The following is a 19334-nucleotide window of genomic DNA, read 5'->3' as shown; positions in this document are numbered from 1 at the left end:
TATGTAAGGAAAAAGTTTCATTGCTTCCACATACGTTGTCACTAACAAAGTTAGAGGGGTTTCTTCACAGGTTCGTTCTATCCAACAACTTCTTACACATAGAAAGAATAAAAAAGCATACTAATGTTAGCTGCACCTAGTTCATTTATTTTGGTCCCGTCCTCACATCATACAATTATGGAGTGAATTAACGCAATACATTTCTGAACATATCCACCAGAATTTCACTCTACATCGGGGAAATATATTGTTTGGTTTTACTGATCATGTTAATAACCTTACTAGTCAATTAAATTTAATTAACCTGCCTTTAATCTAAATTATATATTCACAAATCAAATTTTTCTGGCCTTTCAGGTTTTACCAACAATATATTTCAACAATTTCTGAGTGTCCCAATAAAACAAACAATGAAGACATTTACCCTATGTAAGCTTTACAAAGTCTTTCTATTATATATTTTTTTCTTTTGTATCAGCTTTTTTTTATGTAGTTAAGATTTGTCTTAGCCCCTGGCTCTGTTCGTATTGTCAATTGTATGCACTGTATTGTATACTTGTTCTAATAAAGTTTTCTTATAAAAAAAAAAAAACAACAACATGTCAGGTTGCTCGGTTAGCTAGCAAGCTAGCTTCCCTTAGCTAACCAAATGATGTGGCAAGTAGAAAATCCCGGTTTGGTGTATGCCAGCGACAAAACGACTGTGGCTTTAGCTAGATTAATCAACGATGTTAGAAATACTTAATGCATACCCGGAGACAGACGACAGGAAACGGTAAGTTGGGGTTTCCGTTGCTTCAGTGCTAGCTTCGGCTAATGCAGTACAGCATCCGGCGTTGGGCTAATCATTAGCTTGCACTAGCAGCATCTCGAACACTTAGCGTCACACAGAGGTTATGATGTTTTTCAGAAGAAGCCTTTATAGTGGCAGGGTAAGACAGCAGTTAACGACATGAGGTGAACACGTATCAGCATCGAGTATCTGTAGTGCTGGTACTGTCAGTAAGCTGCTGGTTGGCTTAACTTTGATTTCTCCTCCACTGGCACACATTATCAGTCATATGATGATACTGTATCACACCTGACAGAGATACCTGAAGCTGTTTTCAAGTGGAAATTGTGTCTGAAAACAGGGATATTCATGTAATGTTGTGACCCATAATGAGTAAAACTGTTGTGGGACTGCAACTAACTTATTTTCATAATCGACTAATCTGTTGGTTAGTTTCTATAATAATCATTCAGCTCCTGTGGTCTGTACAGTGTCAGAAAATGGTGACATTTTCATTTATTTTGGGATCAGTAATAAAGAACACATTCACATTTAGAACACTGAAGATCCTGGATTTTTTTCCCCAAATAATACAAATAAATATAATTATTAACTGGTTTGAGGCCCTTTGCAGTAAGAAGACTTGGGTTCCCAGTTGGAATAAGGGCCTTTCAGCATGGAGTTTGCATGTTCACCCTGTGTGTGTGTGGGTCCTCCCAGAGTCCATAAACATGCAATAATGGGGATTAGGTAACTCTATGGGATGAGTCACTCTAAATTGACCGTAGCTGTGAATGTGAATGTTTGATGGACTGGCGAACTGCCCAGGGTGTACCCTGCCTATCGCCCTATGTCAGATGAGATTGGCAACTAACAACCCTCCTGTGGAGGATAAAGGGGCAGAAAATGGATGGATGCACCACCACCATCATGGTGACTGAAAATTCCATACTCCAACCTCAAATATGTGTTCTCCTTGTGAACACTGTCAACATAAGCAGCATCATACCCCACCACTTTAGTAGTTGATAAAGAGCTGAAATATAAGGTGAGAAATAGTACCATCTCGTCTGCCATATTGCTTTATTAGCACACTCAGTGTAAAATTTTCTCACATCCCACATTCATTAGCAGCATCGCTGAAAGCATCTCTCAGCTTTCACACAATTTCTCTCATGTCCACCAACAGCTTCTGTCCACTGGCTTTCCTCATCATTCACCAGTTTGTAATCAGGAGCTCCTGCAAAGACTGCTCAGTTGATTTCTTTCTGACTTTGGTGTTGGACACATTAGATTGTGGTGCCATATCAGTTTATAATGGGATGCATGGATTACAGCGAAGTCCAAAAGCAGTTGAATGGATGAAAAAAGACGGGTTTTAACTTAACTTGACTACGGGGCATGTGTTATAATGCAAGATTTGTGGTAAATGAGGGGACTTCAGGTTAAACCCTTGGTTTTTGGAATCACAATAGTGGGTCACACTTTGCATTGGTTCTCTTTTTTGTATGGGCAGAAAATTACAAAAACTGTTTTAACAGTGGAATGCTGAAGTAAAAAGTAATCGACTAGTAATCAAATACTAACTCAATCCCCAACTAATTTGATACACAATTGGCTTGATTATTTCTTCATATAAGAAACTTGTTTTACAGCAATTATACAGGGCCCTATAATTTCCATGATGTGGAAAATTCGTAGGAAATCGCAACATTTGGGCAATAAAATATACCAAACATGGAATTTATCATGACATTTCAGTTTTTCTGATCATTTTGCAAAGACAGGACATTTATTCATTATCTAAAATTCATCCTTTTTAATGCTTTCAGTTTCAAAAGCAGGTCCACAGTAAAGAATTAGTCTTATATACATGTCTTACTTTGATTGAAATTCTGACTGACTTGATCAAAGAGGAAGAAAAAAAGCAAAGATCATGGAGCTGTTTGCCCATCAAAAAGTTATCAGGTGAACTACACCAACCCTGCTCAATTGTTAATGGACCACAGTAAGGCAAAGAGAGCAGTGAGGTGCACTGTTTCACTCTTGCAACTTCAGTTAGCACAAGTGGTGTGGGCCATTGTAGTTCTGAATGTAACTTGAGAAACCTTTGGTCTTTGGAGTTAAACTGACACACTGTGTGGCACAAGGGTGAGATCAGGCTACAGAAATCCCATGCAGTGTAGATGTATTGCTCTGACACCACAAAATTGTAGGTGGATGTGTGGGTTTGAATAATTGATCAGGGACTTCAGCTTTGTGAAATTTGCCTGATCTCTAATACTTAGATACTTGCTGGTTGTAACTCGGAGTGTGATGAGGTTGTTTGGTGTGTGCTCATTTCTCTGGTTTGTAACACAGCACCTATGATCTCAAGTGCTCCCAGCTCCCACTGTGGTCTCCAGAGCACACCCACCTGCTCCCAGAGGTGCAGTGGTCAGACTAATACATGAGTTGCTGATTGGCTCGGTTTGCACATTTCCCTCTCTCTCCCCTTGGGTGATCCTGCCAGGCAACACATCTCATGCTCCTCGTATCTCATTTGTGTACATCTCTTGAGTGTTTGCATCATCAGCACAGCCAAGCTTGTACTTGAGCTGGGTTTTCTTTCACCTTTTCTTTTGCCTCTGACACAATGTTTATTTACTCCTTTCAGCCCACCTGCCATGGCAGTTGGAGTCAGCGTCCTGAGTGACCTACCCATGACTGGAGTCCGAGGTGGAGAGATCAACACAGATATGGAGACAGGTAGGAGAGCTACACACAACACACAAACAAAAATGTGATGGTTATGCTGGCGACTGTAGACTTAAAATGCTTTGCTTCTAAATTGGCATTTTAATTAATAAACATTTCTAATGATGTGCTGAAACTTTGCTGGCCAGGTTTTAGTAAGGAGACAAAACCAGTGCTCCAATAAGTAAATAAAAAGTACCTTTCCTTCTGTAATTGGGAATCAAATTGCAATTCAAATTACTGTTAAAATAATTAACTAGAACGCAACTAGATATTAGATCAGTTAAAATGACTAGTTGTTTGGTCCATATAAATTCAGGAAATTCAGGAAGCTGAATTCACAGAACTTATTTATACATATTTAAAAAAGAAAAAAAACAAAACAAAGTCGATTAGGTAAAAAAACAAAACACTGGTGTGGACTGTTTTGTGCGTCAGTGTGTGTGTGTGTGTGTGCGCACTGCGGATGTCTTTGTGCACCACAGGGCACAGGTGGTTAATTAGAGTAGGATAGGGTATATGTAGGTGTCACAGGTATTTAGGAACTGTAAACAGGAAAGAGAAAGCACACAGTTTTTCAACCTTATGTGTGTGCATTTGGGGATGCAGTTTTGTTATGTCATTGATTTGTGCTGGTGGATTTTGAATTGCCTTTCAATCAATGTAATAATAATAAAGTTCAGTGCACAATACTCAATAGCTTATCTCTTATCTTTCTTTTTCAGTAGGTAGTATGCTGGTTATATACCCAAAAACATTGTCATCGTTTCTATTACATAAGAAGAATGGTTTAATATGTAGTGTCTGGGGTAAAATTGCAAGGTGTCCAATGATATAAATGTTATATATTTGATATAAATTCAGTTGCTTTGGTTAGGGTTGCTTTGGTGTGAACCTCACAAGTCAGTATCCTGAGCTGACTATAACCACAAACACAACAAATCTGTTGTCAAATGATATGTTTGTAATTTGATTCTTTTTTTTTGTTTGATGAAATTGGTCCATATACTGCATTTTAAAGACTCTTAGCACAAGGGGTGATTGGTTTTATTTTATTACATGTGCAGCCTGTAATGATCTCTGAGGTTGCAGCCCTCATGCATCCTTGCTGTCTGTATATGTGCCTGCTGCTCTCCCACACTGAGTGGCTCAGTAAACTAACAGTAACATTTAACATTGATGTTTGGGGGCTTCAGTTGGACTGGCTACTGAAGTATTGAGTGGACATTTGAGCACAGTGTCTGTGGTAGAGTTACAGTACTGTTTGATATAGGGCCTTAATGAAAACCTCTTGGTTTCTGCAGAATGAGCCAGTCTACTACTCCTGTCTTTGTCTGCCTCAGTTAGCCGAGTGGTCTTCGGAGCTAAACTACACCCCCAGAACACATACTCTCTAGTAGTTGGCCACCCGTGCATTGACATTTTTGTCCTGATCAATTTGAACAACCTTTGGAATGCCAAAAATGGAGATAAACTTGGTTTAAGCTTTCAAAATGGACTTTGTAGTTACATTCGACAAGTGATACCTGGTAGTATGACACATCGCTGTGAAAAGTTACACATTTTCAGACTTGGATTTGGGTGGTCAGTCAGTCAATCACCAAGTGTTCAAAAGGTTGACTAACAGCATGTATTGGATGCAAGGGAGCAGGTTTAATGGATTGAGCTGACAATGCAACAGGTGTTAATGGGCACTCTCCATAATTCATACCTAAGAGGAAATATGTATGTCTTGTTTTGCCTGTATTGCAAAATGCTACAATTTAAAGTCATTATTGTATTAGTTATTTATATAGTTAGAGTATATGATAATTGTTTGATGTGCTATTTTCTGTTGCCCCCCTCATAGAAACACATTGGTACTGCCGCTACAGAGTGTGTGAGGAAAAGTGAGGAAACAGCAAATGATAGGGACACTAAAATGGGTCTGCTATCACTTCAACTAAACCTCATCAGACAATAATAATTACATTCAGTCAAAATTCACAGCCCAACTTGTCTGTGAAGATTCTCAGTGATCCAGGTCGTAGTCATCTTTTGTTGTTGTCGACTGGGCAGAGGCTTCTTCAGTTCTGACTAACTGGTTGAAACTGGATGAGAGGGGTAAAGAATTTGCATTGTTTAACTTCACAACTCTCTAGACAGGTTTCAGCCTCAGAGGCTTAATACGTCAGTTAAATACCTCTGTATTTAGCCTCTGGGGCTATAGGATACGGGATACCTGGTTTTTCCACCAGTTAGTCAGAAATCAAGAAGCCTCTCGAATGAGAGGTGAAACGGCTTCAACTTAACTCAAGCAAGTCCAGTCACCTACAGCTAACCACAAAAGACAGTCCAACATATGTTTTATGTAAACACTCATGTTTGTGTGCTTGTAAACAGCAGTTGGTGTTATGTCTGACTGCTGTGCAGTTGACCAGCCTTAAAGCAAATGTGTTATTTTCCCATTTAAGTTACAAGCCTGCCTTATATCTGTGTGAATGTTATGTCTCATCCCCTCCAAATACACATCTCCCATTATTATAGACTTTGGAGATGGTTGTCATAGACACCCATCAGATGCTGCTGATGAACCAAATTGTTGTATTTGCCTTTCATTGGCATTGGGTGATTATTGTGCAGTGATTCACCACAAGCACAGCGCTGCTGTGTTGAGTCATGAGCCTTTGTTAGTCCATAGCTGCTCCCAGTGCTGGTTACAGCACAGAAGACACTGCGAAATGCAGCAGCACAGAGGACGGCACTCTTTAGCTGGGGAGATGATGGTGTGCATATGGAACCATGACTGCAGGCACTCTGCCTCAGATGTTTTGATGTAGGTCTTGCAGCGCAGACGCAGTTCAGCCTTAGAGATCCTCTCCTCGTCTTCCCACAGAGTCATGGTGGCTGTCAGCATGAACCAGTTTCAGCCTACTACTGAATGCAAAACCAGGAGACGTAAACACAATAAAGAATCCTTAAGTAATGCAAATTAATAATGATACTTACCTTTCTTTTAATTTTTCTTTCAGCCAATGCAAGGGTCCCCACGGCAAAATACACCAAGATGGGGGAGACCCTCAGGCATGTCATCCCTGGTCACATGCAGTGCTCCATGGCCTGTGGAGGGAAGGCCTGCAAATATGAAAATCCCTCTCGATGGAGTAACGAGGAGCAAGCAATCAAAGGACTCTACTCATCCTGGTACGTTGGCCAGTCTCAACACTACCTTTTACACGGGCATCATGTTATTTTAAATAGGGTTAGTATGGGTCAACATCAATAGGTACATAAAAAGTTAATTAATTTGTCCTGGTTTGGCTTTGTAGTGTGATTTTGTCAATCTGGAATAACCAAACACATCACATATTTAAGTAATGTCAAAATTATTCCAAGTGGGTTGGAATAAAAATAATTAATCAGCCAACTGATTATTTTTTTCCAGTTGTTTTGCAATGAAGTCACAGTATTGATATTTGTTGTTTATTCCTCAGATCCACTAACTCGTTATATTCTTTGTACAGGATAACCGACAACTTGCTAGCTATGGCAAGGCCTTCTACTGAAATCGTAGAGAAATATAATATAATTGAACAGTTTCAAAGGTACAGTCACTTCAATTAGTCTTTCAAACAATGTTAGAATTTAAAAGTTTAGTTTCATTTTCTGTTTGTTTTCTTATTTATGCTTTGCTGAAGATTACCAATGAAATGTAGAATGTTTGTTTTGTAGATTGCTTTTTGCGCCAGCTGGCTTGTGCTCACATGCAGTATTGTGAGATAGAAATATTGCTATGAATGTGTTGACCTGTGGTGGTTTGTTGAGTGTTCAAACTGGTTGCTTTGCTCAGGTGTGGTTTGAAGACGGTTATTAACCTGCAGCGGCCTGGAGAACACGCCAGCTGTGGTAACCCACTTGAGCAGGAGAGTGGCTTCACCTATCGACCAGAAACCTTCATGGAGGCAGGCAGTGAGTGTCACTAGCAGACTGTGGACTGTCACAAACAGGATACAAAACCCACATGCATATGCAACACACATCCATGTGACCCAGCATTGATGTCATCAGAGAAATTACAATGAATGAAAGAGATTCAGCTTTACTCCTAACAAATGCTGAACAAAATGTCTAACATGTACTTACCATTACACGGAAGCTTTTTACCCCGGCCCCTCAAGCAGTAGCATCATGGTGGTAGCTGCACTTTCTTTTGCCCGAGTAGCAGCACTATGCCCTTGCTAAAGTGCTTTTCAGAGGATGCTTCATTTAGCTTTGCTTGGATGCCCTCTGACCTCTTCTGGGAAGCTGATGCAGACTCATTAAAAAAATCATTTTGGTCTTGCAAACAATGACACAAGTGTTTATTTGAATAAAAGACAGGGCTGTCTAGTTGCTGTAGAAACTAGGGTGGACTTCACATTTTTCTCTTTACCATCAATATTGTGTTTTGCTTACACCTGGAACATAATGTTGTCCCTTGTTGTGGCCATGTAATTACTATGGGATTTCAAACATGTGATGCGTGCAGGAGGCTGCACTCTTGATTTCTCTTCTTAACAAGCTCTCTTGAGGTTTTTTAGTCAGCTTAACAAAACATCCCATCCATCTTGAATAGCGTTGTCTTCATTTGGACACTACAAGAAGAGAAGGAACATTGCCTTGTTACCTTTATTACCTTTACAGCTGCTCTTTTTGTCAATGTGATAGAAATTTAACACATTGGTCTGAATTATTTCTCCACATTTTTGTCAAAGTTACAATGTCAGTTTTTTCCACTACACAGTTCTAGTTCTGCCACGGCTTGGCTCGGCTCAACATTGTTTTTCTTTTTTTGGGAAAGTACCTCGTGCTTTTTTACCACCTGCTCTGGCGAGGTTCAAATGTGATTATTTTACCATTTTACTAGGGTAAACAGTGGGAGGGTTAGCTAATGCCTCTGCCTCTTGACAAGGAAGACAAAATATTGTCTTATAATATTATCAGGAAGATATTGAACAGCTCTAAAAATAATTGTCTAATGACTGATTTGGTTTATTTCAGTCTATTACTACAATTTTGGCTGGAAGGACTATGGTGTTGCATCTCTGACTACAATCCTTGACATGGTGAAAGTCATGTCATTTGCAGTCCAAGAAGGAAAAATGGCCGTCCACTGCCATGCGGGTCTTGGAAGAACAGGTCTGTATCATCAGCCAAATTCAAATTTGGGACAAATGTTAATATGAAATCATAATTTGGTGATGGGTGGTCAAAGGTCAAAGCTGCTGTCAGCTTCAATTTTCTGTCTGTGGCTGCGGTTGAAGCATAAACATACCGAGTGAGGAGGGCAAACGGTTGACCTCACATGCTGAGAGGACCACTTCTGAGAGGAAGAGGTTTGGCTTCTGATTAGATGATTGGATAAATGTTTTAGGATACTGGAAAGTTGCTTTCTGAGATGTATTGAGCTCACAATAGAGCTCTGGAGATCGACCAATGCTTCTATAACTCTGTTATTTGTCTTTCTGTAGGCGTGTTGTTGGCCTGTTACTTGGTCTTCACATCCAGGATGAGTGCTGACCAGGCAATCCTTTTTATACGAGCCAAGAGACCCAACTCCATCCAGACCAGAGGCCAGCTGCTCTGTGTCAGGGAGTTTGCCCAATTCCTTACTCCTCTTCGAAGTGTCTTCTCCTGTGCGGAGCCTAGAGCGAATGCGGTCACCCTGTCTCAGTACCTCGCTCGACAGCGCCACCTGCTGCATGGCTATGAGGCTCGGCAGATGAAGAATGTCCCAAAAATTGTACAGCTAGTGTGCAGGCTCCTCCTTGACATTGCAGCCAACAGACAAGTGGTGATTGAGCAGGAATGGCCAGAGATGCCCGACCTCACAGCAGAGGTGGAGAAGACCGTCTCCCAACAGGCCCTTCAGCAACTAGGGAAGGAGATGCGAGGGAAGGGGATTCCTGTTCCTCCTTGTTTATCTAACCCACTAATCTCCGCTGCTCTGCAAACCACAACCTCTCATGATCAGCCTGTGACCAGTGATAATGACCTGGACCCTCTGTGGAGGAAGCAGAACATAAAAAGCCCTCAGAAATGTCTCTTCAACAGTAGGAGACTCAGCTACAGTGACCCTGTCCTTCATAAACATACACCACAGCAGCACTATTCAGGAAATCTGGGGAACATCAATCCATTTAACTACCTGATGAAACAGTCCTTGTCTCACACCAGCCTTGCAGCCTCAAAACCCAACAGACTGTGTGACCTTTCTCTTGGATCTCTCCAGGACCCAAATATAGAAGCACAGCAAGACACTTGGTCTCCCTTGTTAAAAAAACAGCCACATAAAATGATTCAGAGTTTGTCTTTAGATCTGTCAGAGCAAGGGAAAAAATCCCACTATGACGCCGCACTACCAGCCTTAACCAACAGCAGACGTGCAACTAGTGATGAGCAGCCAGACGTGGTTGTGACAGTGGGTGGGTCAGAGAGAGGGAATGTCACAGGTCCTTTCATCACCCCCCAGGTTGAGCTCCCTCCAGAGAGCAGACGCATGCTGGTGGCCAAAGTTCTGGCCACGGATGTGACAGACAAAGATCTGACCTCTAAGGTGTTACAGTGGCAGGTAGGTTCCTCCATAACATGTCAGCAAGAATACCAGGCAGTAACATGTAGTATTAAGAGCAATAAACCACTAATGTACAGTTTAAGTAGAGAGTATTGAAAAGCAATAAGATGCATCACACAGCTTAAAATAAACTAGCCCACATAATTTAGGGCCAATTCATTTCTACTTATTGTTGCATGTGTATAAAAATGTGATACAGAAAATGTGCAAAAGCAGGCACATCCACATTTAACAAACACTGGGTGCTTGGCACTCAGGATTGACAAAATGACAAAAAGCATCTGATAAGCCCTGGTTTTTATTTTATTTTTATTTTTTTTATCTACAGACATATTTGAAACAGTGTGTTTGCTTTTTGCTGTGATAGATGGAGCTGAACTCCAGAGAGGGAGCATGGGAGAGGTTGTGCATGGAGAGAGACCCTCTGGTCCTCTCCAGTCTGATGTGGTCGTGGCTGGAGCAGCTCAGGGATCCAGTCATAAGCAGTGAGGATATAAAAGCTCTGAGTGGGAAGGATGTAAACCCACAGAATGCCCTCGATTCACTGGAGAAGGTACAGATTCCTGTCACTTATAACATTTACAGCTGTACAAATCAGTGTGGTAAAGCTTGACTTATTGTATACAAAATTACTGTATACAGTGCATGTATCAGAACTGATACAAGGTCTGTTTCAGAAAACAAATATCATCATCATGTCCTGTTGTGATGTATGATATACACATACATCACAACAAACAGCCCCATAATCCAAAACACCACAAATGTTCTCTCTTGACTAACATATTAAAATAAGCATTGCTGCTGCAAAAAAAAAAAAAAATATCTGTACTTTAAAAAAAAACGTGATATTATTATGTCTTGTGAAGGACTGACAATGTAAACATTAAGCTGAAATTGTTGTCATGTGATCTGATATTATCATATGTCCCTCTCCTTCCTGTTGCCAGGGTCACCGACTCACTCTGCTGTGTATTCTCGATTGTGCTGCTCATCTCCTGCCAATGCCTGAAGACATGGAAACTTGTTTTCTCAACCGTACAATAACAGTATTTACTAAGGTGAGGATTAACATGAGATGCTGAGCCTTCAGTTAATGGTGCGGTACTTTTTTGCGTTTACATTAGGAATAGTACCAAAATAACAAACCATTCCGTTTTTCAGTACCCTTACCTTGGGTTACCAGAGTAATGGGTATGGTACAGGTGGAGCTAGACCCATGACAGTCCACTGATTGAGCGACAGAAAAGCATCATTCCCTTGCGACCGGTGTTTCTTCAATGGTGGCAGTCTATTTTCATACAAAGCTTGACATCTTGTTTGAACAGCTACAAACTGAGCAGGAAAAAAATTAGCTGCTCTGTTGTGTTGTGTTGTTTTCGGAGCAAAATTACAACGTCACGCTATGTATCTTGCTGACACGGCCATCGGGTACAGCCCGCACCCCACCTACCAAGTAATGGTACTGTTCTCAGCTCGAAACGTGAGACTAACCGAGGACTTTACTGTTCCAAACTGTACCGTACTGTAACAAACCAAACAGTACCCGGAAACATGGCTCATGGTAGCCTTTACATACCAGAAGGGATGACATTATTTTCCGTTTAGATATAAAGCAAGGCCTTTGCCTAAAGTACAGATTAAATGCTAATTCTAAGGCTATGAAAACCTACTGAAGTTTTATTTGAAAGTTATGTTACAGTTGTACAATCGTGCTCATAGGTTGTATATTCAGTTTCTGCCATGAAACCCTCCTAAAAGTTTTATGCAAGAGCTTTAACATTTGCAATTGTTTTGTATTAATCAGATCTCTTAAATTTGATCACCAGCTTGACCCTGCTTCAGAGAAGAATGAGTGTTTATACACAACGCTGAAAGCAATCCTGACTCCCATTCTTCACGAGCTGCGTGACAAAGCTGTGGAACTGAATGAAGACATCTGATCAAGCCTTAATTAGTCTAACTAGAGAACGAATGACTGATTTTTCGGGCATTATTGAATTTTTTTTATATCCAATCTTTGCATCAGAGTCTGCAGAGGTCTGCCAATCTTTTGTCATTCAGGATTGAAAATGTGTAGTAGGTTTAGGATTGTGTTGTTGTTTGAAGCACTTAACGGAGTCAAGCACTGCCAATCTGTGTTAATGTGCCACTGTGCTCAGTTTGTCATGTGTCCTACTGTAATATTTGTGTACAGTATGTGTTATTCTGTAGACAATGACTGAGGAATATTCCAATGATGTCCATGTTACTTAAAAATGTCACCCGGCTTGTTACTCAGGTAGGTTAAACTAGCTTCTGTAGGTTAAACTAGCTTCTGAGCAAGTTCAACCTGCTTTGACGACAGGCTGTGAGGTTGCTTTGTTCTTGTAGAATGTACTAAGCTGTAAGCTGTGGTTATTGTTATAGCACTGCAAACAACTGGCCACACTGCATTTTCTCTCCCAATCAATTATGTCCGTAATACTGTGCACCGGGGAAAAAAAACTTTCACTGAAGTCTTCTGTTGTACAGGCATATGTCAAACATCAAGCTGCCTCCACTGTTACATGTTAGCAAAATGTCTGCCTCAGCTAAACTGATCTATGCCTGGATTCTGCTGCTGCTCTGTGTGTGTGTGTTACATGTATATATCTTTGTAAGGCCCAAAAAAAGTTATAAACCACAGGAAGTGAGGACAGTTTCCTGGTCCTCATGTTCTGTCACACCTTAAATGGGCTTTTTTGGTTTTAGGGTTACAATTAGGTTTCAGTTAAGGGTGAGTCATTTAGTTGTGATGGTTAAGTTTAAGGTAAAGGGCTTGCGAAGGTATTACATCTATTAGTGAGTGTCCTCAGAATGCTGTGTGTGTGTTTTGAGGGCTGCCTCTCATCTCATTCATGACACTAATGTAACTTCAGATCTGCTGACACACACTGAATATGGAACAGTAATGATAATAATAACATGAAGGGTGTGAAGTTACTGTGCAGAATTTTCAACAAGCACCATTTTTTCACAATTACAGTGGCCTACTTCTTACACAATTAAACACAACTGACTGCAAGCTGCGTGAGTCTGTGAACTAAATCTATCAATAGTTCATCTTGGAAAGAAGAACGTTCAGTGAGAGAAACAGGTGTTATCCTCCATTTAATAATTAATTTCACTCACCCACCCTCAGGCGCCCCCTGGTGGTAGAAGCAAGTAAAACAAAGCTGTTGGGGAATCAAAACATGAAGAAAAAACACTTTCTATACTTGCAAGAATTATTATATTGTTGCAAATCATTGTGTGTGAGTCTCTTTGCTATGCAACACACAAACACAATGCTCCATACAGACCTTTGAACACTTTTCAAGAACTGCACTAGTACACCTTCATAATAAAAAAATAAATAAATTAAAACCAATCTCATTTGTTTTATATGGGCACATACAACAGGGTTCTCCAACCTTGTTTCTTCTGAGAGCTACTTTTACAAAATCATGGCCTATTTCAAACCAAATAAACTGAATAAGCTTGTTTTGCCTGAACATTAACAAAATACCGATGTCCACAACTCAATAAACATAACAAAAATAGTATCTAATTCACCTCCATGTACATTTTGTATTTTTGTGTGCATTGTTTTCTAGTATACACGCTATCAAATTAAAATATTAATGCTGTCAAAACAGAACAATGCATTCACAAATACACCAACATTTTTGTCTTATTCACGTTTCATTTTGATATTATCTACCCACATGAGATGGCTGACACTACATGGAGTCAACAAGAGAGGTGTATCCTGGAGTGGATCCATTGAAGTGTCATTTAAATGTCCATCTGACAGTCTGAACTTTGATATGATACACACACACATCAAGACGACCGCAGCACAACTGTTTGACAACAAATTGGCAAATAATCATTTAGTTTTAAAGGGTGGGACACCTCTGAGTTTGGATACAAATTTAAACGGGGTGTGTTTCACTACTGAAGGCAAGCTACTGGGAAATAGACTGGGAGTTACTCGTTGGAGACCCCTGCTGTATAACCTTTGCATAGATGTCTGTCAGATTATAATCTCAGATAACTCACTTTTAACTGGTTGATAAAAGATACAAGCAAATTAAAGTGAGATTATAACCATTAGCACTGCAACAATTGATTCCTAAATTAATTGTAAATAATTATTTTTGGTTTCTTTGCTTCGTATAACATAAGAAATCATTAAAACTGATTAATTTTAGGTTAGAAATTTGAGAACATTATCATTTCAAGTCTTGTATAAAGTACCTAAAAGGATACCGGTGGTCACTTTTTATAAGATTACTTAAGAAAAAGTATATGACATTTACTGTACTTATCAAAAGTATTTTTCTGATTAAAATTGTTTACTTAAGTTTTAGAAGTAATGGTAGATTGAGCAATGGTAGCTCAGTGTAGAGTTCTCAACGGGCCAGAAAATTACAACCTGACCTGAGCTGGCCCATGAATTGTCCGCCCAAACCCGACCTGGCCCCACATCCCCACAAAAACAACATATCATTTGCAACCTGCAAGAAATGTGTTTTATCAGCGGAAAAAAGGAAGCCTGAGGCCCGTTTGCACATTTTTTAAGCCCGAACCCGGCCTGAACTCATGGGTCCGGTCGGGTTTGTCAGGCCGGCCTGACCCGTTGAGACTAGAAAAGATATATATAACAAAGTATTTGAACAAAGTATTTGTACTTTACAGGTTTGAGAAACACCAATCAACATTTTCTGAATCAAATATGTATTTGATTAAACGATTATGATTATGAAAATAATCGTTTGTTGCAGCCCTAATTACCTCTTTTTTTAGATGCATCGGTGTAGTCCACACTCCCAAACAGAAGGGGGCTCTAAGTGCCGACGCTGCGCCAATGACGCTAGAAGAAGAAGAAGCAGCCAGAGGGAGAGGCTTTCTGACATGGCAGAGAGGTCCGTTGATTTTTATTATATCTTATTTTTTAATCACTGTACGTTGATGCTTGGGTATGTTTTTAAAAACGTTGTAATAGAGTATGTTACTATTTAATAACGGAAGAGCTAGTCAGCTCCACTTTTAACCGAGCTTTGCTTTTCTGCTCCACCATGCTGGAACGTGCTACTAGCTAGCTGCCACCTCGTTAGCGTTAGCTAGCAAGTTGTTGCTAACTAACGCTAACGAGCGTTGAACTGAGGCAGAGAAAGAGAGCTGTTGCGTCTTTGTCGCAGAAGTCATGCGTGGACTTGCTCTATGTGGAAGGAAAACGACTGCGCCGACAGCGAAACGTTGCATATAAGATGTTGCACGTCTCAAATGCCCAGTCACGTTGGGCAATTATTGGAACTAGCTAGCTTCCTCGCGTCTCCTGTCGTTATGAGACAGTTTAACGGTCTGGGTTTCTATTTAATGCCAGGAGTCACTTTATTTTACACAAACTATATAAAATAACAAGTCTCACATGATGCAGTTTTTTGAAGGAATTGCTTCGTTCTAAAAAAAATAGTTCTGTCGTGGTCAGACAGTTGTTAGTTGCCTCTTTTTTTTTTTTTTACTAAACCAACAGTGTGAGCCTCTGTAATACAACGATGAAGTGCTCCTCTTTATTGGACATTACTGTAAATTATTTGAGTTTATACTGTGGCTAAGGTGACCTCATATTTGTCATTAGGGGTGTCACAATTCTCGATTAATCCTCGTTAAATCCTCGATACCACCTTTGCTTTCAGAGGTTGTGATTGTGTCGTTGTTTTGATCAATATTCGATGACATTATAGTGCTATAAACATGTCATAACCAATTCACAACGGTCCTGTCTAACGTCTGTTACATATCTGCTCCTGGTCTCTCTCTTCTGTCTCTATAACTCACTTCCCTCTTTCCCTTTCTGTCCCCCATTTCTCCTTTTACCCCAACCAGTCGAGGCAGATGGCTGCACATCCTTGAGTCCTGTCAGAGATTTCTTCCTGTTAAAAGGGAGTTTTTTTTTTCTCCACTGATGCCTAGTGCTTGGTCATTGTGTGGGGTTTCTCAACTGTTGGGTTTCTCTTCTCTCTATAATATTCTGCCTTAATATGTACAGTGCCTTGAGATAATGTACAAATAAAATCGAATTGACTGCAGTAGTAGTAAAACAGGAGGATAATTAACCATTGAAAACCTGTTCATATAATTTAAACAGAGCAGGGTTAGGGTTAGTAGTATAGAAATAGTGTAAGCAGGACAGCTTCCCACTCATATTTGAGAAGAGCTGAATCAATGGCCTGTAACTTGGCTTGACTAAACATTGCTGAGAATTTCTTTACAGATAACTCATAACTTAATATGTGGCCTTCACAATGACTGAATAGGTCTTTCTGATCTTTGATAAACGCTTAGACCATCATTCTGAAGTTAACAGAGTCCATCTTTGTCTTAGGGGTGTTTTGGCACCACCAGTATTCTGCTGGAAAAAACTCAGGTGTGCAGTGTAAATCAAATCAGGAATCAAACCTGCATATTTTTAATTTGTCACAACCAGTGCAAAAAGCTGTGGTCAAGGGCCCGAGCACTACTTTGCCAGCTGCTGTCCATGGTACTGAACCATCAATGGCGACACTATTTATCTGATTGTTCTCCACCATCATGGCTGTAGAGTGCAACAAATTTAATCACATGCGACCAAAAGTTTGAGTGTGACTTAATTTTGTTCTTTGTTCACACCGGTGCAGTTTGCCATACATTGATCAGTGTGTGGCCACAGAATCAACTCCGTTTGCACCCCTCTCTATTAATAAACCCAGACACGGCACAGTATCAACATTATCTCCCTCCCTGTTTATTTTCCAGTTGTATGTAAACTCAAAAAATGCACACCGTGGCGACTGACCACATACTCACCACAGTATAGTAGTATTCATTATATACTATAGTTGTTTCATACTTTGAGTTGGGAATAACTAGGGGAAGTCTGCCTTGCCATTAATATTGTTGAGTGTTTGTTTTCCGCTCTATATTCACCATATAACCACTACAAAACAGTCAGGATTATTCCTTTTGATCTAACCAGTGAAACAATTTAATGTGCATGTGTTTGTGTATACAAACATGTCACCTTATAGTTGTTTAGAAACATTTACATAAGTATGAACTTATATAGAAAATGTCAAAAAGGTAATTGTGGCACTAAAGGCAGCATCTTGAAAAATATGGATGCACCTAAATGTTGTGCTGGTTGACTAATGAGACAAAGAAATGTTGTAATTAATGTAATTGGTACTCTGTTTTGTTTGTACAGCCTCCAATTGAATATTATTGATGTAGAATTTAACCACTTCCCCTCTGTATGTCTCTGTCTATTGAACAGGGTTTTAGTCGTTGACCTGCATCAGGACGTCTGGATTCATCATGTCACTGCTCCTCGTCTTCACTTTGACTGCAGCTTACACCTCTGTTTACACTGTGGGTTGAGGTAGTAGGTTGTATAGTTTTAGGGTCACACCCGCACTGGGAGATAACTATTCAACCTACTGTCTTTCTCAAAGTGCCAAACTTGCACCTAAGTCGCCGTTGTACGGATTATGATGGTCAGTTTTCTGAGAGCTGTGCTGTCATGTGTCTGATGAGCACATTTCTCCCAGCTGCTCGCACGGTGTGAGGTAGTAGATTGTATAGTTTTAGGGTAGTGATTTTGCCCTGTTTGGAGATAACTATACAATCTATTGCCTTCCCTATGGAGTGGCATCTCTACTCTTATGAAATAAAAAAAAAAAATTTAAAATGTTTTCTTCACTAATCACAGCTGTTACCTGGTTATCGTATGATGTCTCCCTCAGAGCATTGTTTCTGGGATAAAGTTAGTGTCTTAGCTTGTACTCTATGTCCCTTACCATAAATTAAACAATAAATAAATTTATTATTCAAATATGTTCTGCTTTGTGTTTGATTGTGTAATTTACTATTTTATTATGTGTGGTTGTATGAGGTATTGACACATTAAGCACTAGAATAGTTAATCAATCCCCACGGGGAAAATTGGTTTGTGGTACATTTACTGCAGAATGAAATAACACAGAAATAGAAATAACTAATAAATAAGAAATACGGATGGATGCTCACCCTCGATGCAAACATGGTTCCCAGCAGAAAATCAGTTATATTAAATGTGGTATTATGTGACTTTAGTGTTTGAAATTCTACATTTGGATTTACATACAGTACACAAACTCACAAATGAAGATGGCAGTAGACCAGTAGCTTAAAGTATTAAAAGTTGATAAATCGATTTCTGGGAAATTACGGCTCTTAGTCGTGATTTCATGAAGTATTCAATTGTGTCCATAGAGTTTGACTGCAAAAGTATGCATGATTGTATTTATTTTCCTCCCCGTGTTTGTTAAAAACAATGATGCGCAGGCATGCTCGCCCTGCAAGATCGGCTCGGGGCCGCATGCGTACATGTGACGTTCACATCTTGCAACAGCAAACACACTTCTGGAATAAATCCGAAATCATGGGAAAATGTAAGTTTACATACTCCTGGTTGGAGATCCCTGAATTTCAGCAATGGCAAAATCCTGTTGCTGAGAACAACGGGGAGGCTTATATTGCAACTTATGAGTTTCTTTGTATGGTTGTGCTCTATAGATTTAATTGCAAACTAAAACTGTTTTGTAAGTTAAATATTTGTTGCTGATTACAGTTTGAAGTGGCGATAAGGTCTTAAAATATTTTGAGAAGGTCGAAAAAGTGTTAAAAAGGTATTGAAATTAACCTTCAGGATTCCTGCATACATCCGGTTTACAGTAAAAAAAAAAAAAAAAAAAGTTTAGCAGGTGAATATTTTATGAGATGAGCTTCTCACTAAGAGGGTGAAATCAGTTTTTCCTTGTGTCTGAGTTTTCAATCTGCAATTCCAGTCAGGAAAGAGCCTGTGTTCAGTTTAAATAGGGTTGCAATGATTAGCGTTGAGTGTTTAGTCAATGATTAAAATCAGGCTCTCTTGATTTTTCAGCCTCTTCAATGTGAATATTTGCTGGTTTCTTTGCTACAGGTAACAAAGAAATAATCAAAACTGAATAATTTCAGTTTGAGGACAAAGCAAGACATTTGAGAAAGTCATAATTTCCAGGTTTGGTAAACACTGACATTTTATAGACCAAACAAGTTACTCGTTTAGTGGAGAAAACAATTGTCTGTTGCAGCTCCAGTTCTCAGCAGAGCAGACATGCACAGTATAGTCAATTCTGATTGTGTGTCACCAGCACACAACTACAAGTG

The 19334-nt window shown here is 39.7% G+C and overlaps 1 protein-coding gene and 1 long non-coding RNA gene across 2 annotated transcripts; both read left to right on the top strand.

Annotated features, from left to right (window-relative positions):
• Positions 1-595: 595 nt before the first annotated feature.
• ptpdc1a (protein tyrosine phosphatase domain containing 1a) lies at positions 596-13491 on the top strand. The gene is made up of 10 exons (XM_058631839.1): positions 596-775; positions 3429-3520; positions 6520-6691; positions 7012-7092; positions 7338-7456; positions 8528-8665; positions 8998-10097; positions 10468-10653; positions 11051-11161; positions 11930-13491. Exons 1-10 carry the CDS (start codon positions 729-731, stop codon positions 12041-12043), a joined length of 2160 nt encoding a protein of 719 aa, XP_058487822.1. The 5' UTR covers positions 596-728; the 3' UTR covers positions 12044-13491.
• A 1419-nt stretch (positions 13492-14910) lies between these two features.
• On the top strand, positions 14911-17981 carry LOC131461120 (uncharacterized). The gene is made up of 2 exons (XR_009240445.1): positions 14911-15031; positions 17422-17981. It is a non-coding gene; the product is annotated as an uncharacterized LOC131461120 (long non-coding RNA).
• The last annotated feature ends 1353 nt before the right edge of the window (positions 17982-19334 follow it).

The sequence above is a fragment of the Solea solea genome, chromosome 6 (genome assembly GCF_958295425.1).
Source record: "Solea solea chromosome 6, fSolSol10.1, whole genome shotgun sequence".
NCBI classification, from domain to species: Eukaryota; Metazoa; Chordata; class Actinopteri; order Pleuronectiformes; family Soleidae; genus Solea; species Solea solea.
Note: the sequence above shows the minus strand (reverse complement) of the source record. Positions and strands in the feature narration are given on the sequence as shown.

Excerpts from the sequence above, each read along its gene's own strand:
- ptpdc1a (XM_058631839.1), top strand. The coding sequence starts at position 729 with ATGTTAGAAATACTTAATGCATACCCGGAGACAGACGACAGGAAACG. Across the intron at positions 776-3,428 it reads GAGACAGACGACAGGAAACG|CCCACCTGCCATGGCAGTTG; the intron begins GTAAGTTGGGGT and ends TACTCCTTTCAG. Across the intron at positions 6,692-7,011 it reads AAAGGACTCTACTCATCCTG|GATAACCGACAACTTGCTAG; the intron begins GTACGTTGGCCA and ends TTCTTTGTACAG.